At 43.8% G+C, this 6,899-nt stretch overlaps 1 protein-coding gene across 1 annotated transcript; it reads left to right on the forward strand.

Annotated features, from left to right (window-relative positions):
* The first annotated feature begins 488 nt into the window (after positions 1 to 488).
* Zim3 (zinc finger imprinted 3) lies at positions 489 to 5,833 on the forward strand. Its single transcript, XM_026777121.1, is given in 6 exon segments — positions 489 to 503; positions 3,242 to 3,394; positions 4,875 to 5,023; positions 5,025 to 5,323; positions 5,326 to 5,385; positions 5,388 to 5,833. Coding segments are annotated over 6 exon segments (1,122 nt in total).
* The last annotated feature ends 1,066 nt before the right edge of the window (positions 5,834 to 6,899 follow it).

Below are 6,899 nucleotides of genomic sequence, written 5' to 3' on the forward strand. Positions count from 1 at the left end.
GAGTGGTGGGATTAAAGGCGTAGGCCACCACCGTCCGGCTAAAATAGCATTTTCTTTCTATTGTATGTGTCTGGGAATATGGGTGAATGTGTGGTAGGTGTGTGCATGCCAAGGCCCAAATGCAGCAGTTATAAGACAACCTGGAGGATTTGGTTCCCTCCTACTGTGTGGGTACTCAGGATCAAACTCAGAGCTTCAGCCTGGCCCTGCCTGGGTCTCTCTGCCTGCTGAACTATCCCCCCAGGCCCTAAGTTCATATATACGGGTTGTTCTACAGCCAAGGGTGCTAGTTTGGAAGGTTGTGGCCTGGCTAGCGAGGAGAAAAGTGCTTCCTATAGGGAAGCAAGTCCAGAGCTCTAGTGTGGGGCTATGGCACATTCCAAAGACCTGCTGGTCTTGTGGGGCTTTTTCTTTTGCAGTTCCAAGCGAATCTTCCTCCCCAGGGCTGTCTTGGCTTCTTGGCTTGAAAAGAACAAGAAATGAATGAAATGAATGGTGCCAAGGTGAGATCCCCCCCACACACACACCAGGACTCTATTGTCTGGCAAATAGCTTTGTACTACAGAGTAGTATCACCAGCCCCAACTTGAAATCGGGATGCTGAAGAGATGGCCCAGATGTTAAGAGCACTTGTTGCTCTTGCGGAGGACTTGGGTTCAGTTCTCAGTACCTGAACTGTGGCTCACAAGTATCTATAACTCTGGTTTTAAGAAATTTGCTGTCCTGATTTCTGCAAGCACCAGGCAAGCACATGGTGCACACACGCACACATATATGTAGCTAAGCATTCATATACACAAAATAAATCTAAACAATAACTGAAACCTTGGAAATCAGCTGGGGTGGTGATGTACACTTGTAATTCCAGCGCCAGTGGGTAGATGCGGGAAAATCAGACAGCGAAGCCTACGGTTCACTCTGCAGTAAATTCAGTGCCACTCTGGGCTACATGAGACTCTGTCTCAAACAAAACAACAGCAAAAATAGGAGCCAGAAAGATGGCTCAGTCAGGAGATGGTTCAGTGGATAAAGTTCTTGCTGCCCAGCTTATTGGCCTGAGTTCCATCCCTGGAAGCCACGCGGTGTGACAAGAGAACCATATCCTGCAGGTTGTCCTCTGAACTCCACACACACACCACACACACACACACACACCACACACACACACACAATAAATGAACAAAATGTAATAATAGCGTCCACAAATCTGAAATCCCTCAGAAAGACCATGTCGGTTGTGCTCCCGTTGCTCACGGTCTCTGCTATTGAGTGTCCCATGTTTCCTTCCTTGCCTTTATTGAAAGACATCAGAGACTCTGATTTCTCTCTTTCTCTTGTGGGGGTGGGGAGGAATCAAGCCCAGGGCTGGAACAAGCGAGGCAGGCCCCCTGCTACTGAGCTACAGATCTCCATGTCCTGTATTTTTCAATTTGAGACAAAGTCTTACTGAATGACACAGTCTGGCCCTGAATTTACTCTTTAGCTCAGCTAGGCCTTGAACTCTTAATCTTCCCTGCTCATACTCCTGAGTAGCTGAGGTTACAGGCCTGTACCTGGGCCAATTTCCCTTTCCTTGTTAAAGTGAAAACATTTCACTGGGTGGTGGTGGCCACGCCTTTGATCCCAGCTCTCAGGCAGGCAGAGATAGGCCAGCCTGGTCTACAAAGTGAGTTTCAGGACAACCAAGGATACACAGAGAAACCCTGTCTCAAAAAACAAAGCAAAACAAAACAGAGACAGACAGACAAGAAAAGAAAAGAAAACATTCCTAGTAAAGCTGAATATCTTTAAATTAAAAAATTATTCTTTACTTTTGAGGCCTGAAACTCACTGTGTAGACCAGGCTGGCCTCAAACTCAGGGATCTGCCTGTCCCTGCCTCTGCCTCTGCCTTAATCTGCTAGGATTAAAGGTGTGAACCACCAAGTCCAGCTAAGGTGAACATCTTTTGACCACTGCCATCACCTGCCTTGTCTAAAGTTCATCTTCAGATGTATCACTGAAATATAAAATTACTAGACTCTTTTAGCACGTTTCAGTAAAATGGTTGCATGAATGAATGAGCATTAGGGTTTTGATTTGATTGCAAAATATTTAAAGGTTCAGTTTATTTTCTCCCAGAGTATAGTAAGTACTCAGTGACTCTGCTCACAAGACAGTGGAACACAGTTTTATATTCCTAGTACTCAGAAGCCACTGGAAGCTTTTCGTTACCTGTTTTGTTTCGTTGGTTTATTTTTGTTGTTGGTTTGGTTTGGTTTGGTTTGGTTTTTGGGACAGGGTTTTTTTTTTTTTATGGTAGGTACCATATTATTTATTAGGATCCAAATAAAGATGCATTTCATAAAGATAAAATTAGAAATGATAACATATGGGCAAATCACCATCAACTCAGTATAATCGCCACCAGTAACAGGCAGTTAGGAAATGCATAGCTGTGTTCCTAAGTTTTGATTGTCCTCATTGCTTGGTCTAATATTGACATTCTCAGTAACAGTCTGAGAAATTTTATAATTTCCATTTTTCTAGAAACCTATCAACTTTTCATAATCATAAAACTATTTTAATAGAAATTAAGACACAATTTTGAAAAAGAACAGCTATAATTTTGTGAAAAATAGTAAGATTTTTTTATTCTGAGTAGTATTACAAATTCGATACTTTAAAATGATTTTACTGATGAATAATCCAAGATACTACGCAAAGCGTGTAGAGGTCATATGCATGCATGTGCAGACATTAGCGACCATACTCCAGCAAATGGTTCCATACGCAGGAGTTTATGAATAGCACAAAGTAGACTCGATGTGTTATTTAAGAAGAAGAAACTAAAAGAGAAGACACATTGGGTGGAGAGTGGAGGTGGGTCTGGGACGTATTGGAGGAGTAGGTAGTAAAAAACTTTAGGGAATTCTCAAGGAACTTTGAGACAGGGTCTTGCTGTGTAGTCCTGGATGACCTGAAACTCACAATGTAGACGACTAGTCTGGCCTCGAAGTCACAGAGATCCAGCTGCTTCTGCGTCCTGAGTGCTGGGATCAAAGGTGCGCAGCACAGGCCCAGCCTTGTTACTGTGTTGAGATAGGGTCTCACACTGGACTGGAACTTAATGTCTAGCTATTTTTGGCTTCTGACTCACAGCCATCCTCCCTCCTCAGCCTTTGGAACACTGAGTTTCTAGGCAGGCCACCACACCTGCCTGCAGTGACGTGTTACTACAGATGGGGGATTTCCTGTTACAGGGGACAGTGACCTTTGAGGACATCACTGTGCACTTCACCCCTGAGGAGTGGCAGGGGCTGAACCCTGAGCAGAGAAGCTTGTATAAGGATGTGATGTTGGAGAACTACAGCAACAACCTGGCCTCTGTGGGCAAGGAGGGCATTGTGGCTGAGGTTGGGGGCTGGGAGTGCCGGCCTGAAGTCTGAACTATACAAGCACCTGCTCAAGGTAAAGCATATTTGCTTCTGAGCTGCTTTTCACTTTTGGGATATCCTATGTGAGCCAGGATTAGGATGAGCCAAGAGAGGAGTGTGGTGCCAAGTTTTATGGTTGTTTTATTGTTTCCCCCTTATTTTCTTGCCTGTGTGAGTGTGTCCATCCATCTGTCTGTTCATCCATTTGGTATGTATATCTATGTGTGATGTGGGCATAATCATGGCATGGCATGCAAGCTGGAAGTCAGAAGACAATCTTGGAGGTTGAGCCTCATTTTACCCCTTGACCGACCTTATTTGAGATGGGGTTTCTAACTCACTCCTGAATACACCCGACTAGCTGGTCCATGGACCTTCAGGAAGTCTCCCGTCTCTGTTTTGCTGGCATTACGGATGTGTCCCCACCATGTCAGTTTCTTTCTGAGTTCTTCAGGTCTGCACTCAGGTGCTGACACTCACAAAGCCAGTGCTTCACCCCCTGAGCCATTGCCACACCCGTTTGGTTATTGTTCTTGTTAAAAGATCACTTTTCTAGCCGGGCGGTGGTGGCGCACGCCTTTAATCCCAGCACTCGGGAGGCAGAGGCAGGCGGATCTCTGTGAGTTCGAGACCAGCCTGGTCTACAGAGCTAGTTCCAGGACAGGCTCCAAAACCACAGAGAAACCCTGTCTCGAAAAAACAAACAAACAAAAAAAAGATCACTTTTCTAAATTTACTGTGTATATGCGTAAGCATGTGCCAAGTGTATACAAGTGGCCGGGAGCCATAAGAGGCCATCAGATCCCCTGGATTTGGGGTTGTGGGTGATTTTTAGCCACTGGAGGTGGGTGCTTGGAGCCTGACTGGGGTTCTCTGGAAGACTAGCAAGTGTTCTTAACTGCGGAGCCACCTTTCCAGTCCAGTTTTCTTTTATTTTTAATAACGAGTATCTGTGTGTGAACATATTCAGGAGAGTTCTGAAGAAGGCATCTCTCCAACCCCTGTCACAACCTCTTAACTAGTACAACTAGCAGTTGGTCCCTGGGAGCCCATCGACATGGTGGCACAGAGTGCATCAGCCACTTCCTCACGATGGCTAGACTAACTCCAATTCCCTGAGATCAGAATAGCCCCACTGGTGACGTCTAACATCTTCATCTCCAGCCACAAGAGTGCAAATGTTCAGGAACATTTCTCCTTAATCCATTTCAGAAAATGACCAGAATATTGAAAGGCTGGTTGGGATGTCTGTAAATGTGGAGAAGACCCTCAAGATAGGATTTGTATCAACACTCAAGAAAACATTCATTAAGCAAAAAGGTACTGCACCTAAAAAGATGTTTCTCTCAAGCAATGGCAATGTTCCTTCAAGAATCAGGTTCCCAGAATCCCATCTACGTGGAAGCCATTTGAGATGTCGTTTTGATAGGAAGCCTTGCATATAAAAAACAATTCTCAGGAATCTAGAAAATCAGGTGACCCCAATTTATGCAAATCTATGGAAAAGCAGTTTGAGTGTAATGCCTGTGGCAAGTTACTCAGTTCAAAGCCACGCCTTCAGAGGCACCTGACATCCACAGCAGCGAGATATCCTTTAAATGTAATAAATAAGAACATTCGAAATGCTGTGGAACCTAAGTAAACATCAGAAAACTCATCCAGAGAGAAAAGTCTATTAGTGTGGTGAGTGTGGAAAAGCCTACAGGCAGAAGACCAACCTCGTTCAACATCAGAGAAGTCACACCAAAGAGAAACCCTCTAGAGGCCAAGCTTGTGGGAAAGCCTTCTCCTGGGTGTCATCTTACAGCCATCACCAGAAAATCCACAAGGACAAAAAAGTCTACAAGTGTGATGAGCGTGACAAGTCCTTCCAACAGAACTCAGCCTTTAGTCAAGAGAACACTCACAGGAGCAGAAGCCTCACAGATGTAAGAACTGTGTGGAATCTTTCATTTGCATGTCTGCTCTTGTGAGCAACAGAGAACACACACAGGAGAGAAACCCTACAAATGTGGGCTGTGTGAAAAGGCTTTTGCCCAGGAAGCAAATGCCATCGATCCCGAGAAGATCCATGCTGGGGTGAGGACTTACGAGTGTGCTCTCTGTGACAGGGCTTCTGTCCAGAAGGAAAAACTTACTCAACATAAAATCCGCACTGGAGAAAAATCTTATGAATGTACTAGATGTGAGAAAACCTTCTCTCTGAAGTCAAATCTCCGAGTTCATCAGAAAATTCACAGTGGAGAAGGAGCCCATGCATGTAATGAATGTGGGAAACCCTTCAGCCGCAAAGAACACCTTGATTTTCATAAAAAGCTCCACACTGGGCAAAAACCTTATAAATGCTCTGAGTGTGGAAGAGCCTTTGCTGACAAGTCTTGTCTTGACGGACACCAGAAAAGAATTCACACTAGTTGAGCACTTCAAAATTATGGGAAACTTCATTTATAGGATGCCATGGAACAGTCACCCCAAAAATTGACTGCAAAATAAACCAAAATTTTGAGTCTATCACAGAGAACATGGAGGACTTAAACTCGCTGTGACTATCCTTTGAGGACCAGCTTAGCTCATTCATCCACAGATACTTGTTTAGTCTTTCTAAAATGTATGTGTATATGTGTATATATGTCATGACCGTATAGATGCCTGGGGGAGCCAAATGATGACTTCAACTCCCATGGAGTTACAGGTGGTTGTGAGCTGCCTCATTTCGGTACTGAGACCCACTTCATTCCTCTGGAAGAGCATCAGGTGTTCCTAAATGCTGAGTCATCTCTCCAGCCTCCCATTTCACTTTTTAAAATTATCTATCTATCTAGATATATTGTGTGTGTGTATTCATATGAATACACACACACAATATATAGTTGGGACAGCCACGTAAGTTCCGAGAATTGAACCTAAGTCCTCTGGAAGAGCAGACAATGCTCTTGTACCATCTCCGCAGCCCCCATTTTACTATTTATGAGAGGAAATTTTGTCATATTGCCCAGACTGGGTTGCAACTTCTGGGTTCAAGTGATCCTTTTGCCTCAGCCTCCTAAGTAGCTGGGGCTTCAGGTACATGATATGTCTGCCACTCAGCAAATATTTATTAAGTGACTTTTAACTAATATGACTAAACAGGTACCAATAAACCATACATTTTATGGAGTTTCTTATGTTTTCTTGGAGTTTTAGTGTAGCGAATAATAACCAGTGGTAGCCATTTCTTTGACAGTTCACATCAGAAAATGTAATGTTATGAATCTGTGCCAGGTTAATAATATATTTTGTTTGGAACTTTTTGTTGCTGTTATTGTTAAATAAAAAAGCTTGGAATTCCAAATGACATGCAATAAGTATGTGTGTGTGTGTGTGTGTGTGTGTGTGTGTGTCTGTAACTCAGGGAAGGTAACTCACGGCCTTGCATGTGGGATTCACATACTCTAACTCCAAGCTACATCCTCAACACATTAGAAATCTGAAAAGTTGTAAAAGG

Source organism: Microtus ochrogaster, unplaced genomic scaffold (genome assembly GCF_000317375.1).
Source record: "Microtus ochrogaster isolate Prairie Vole_2 unplaced genomic scaffold, MicOch1.0 UNK47, whole genome shotgun sequence".
Classification (NCBI taxonomy): domain Eukaryota; kingdom Metazoa; phylum Chordata; class Mammalia; order Rodentia; family Cricetidae; genus Microtus; species Microtus ochrogaster.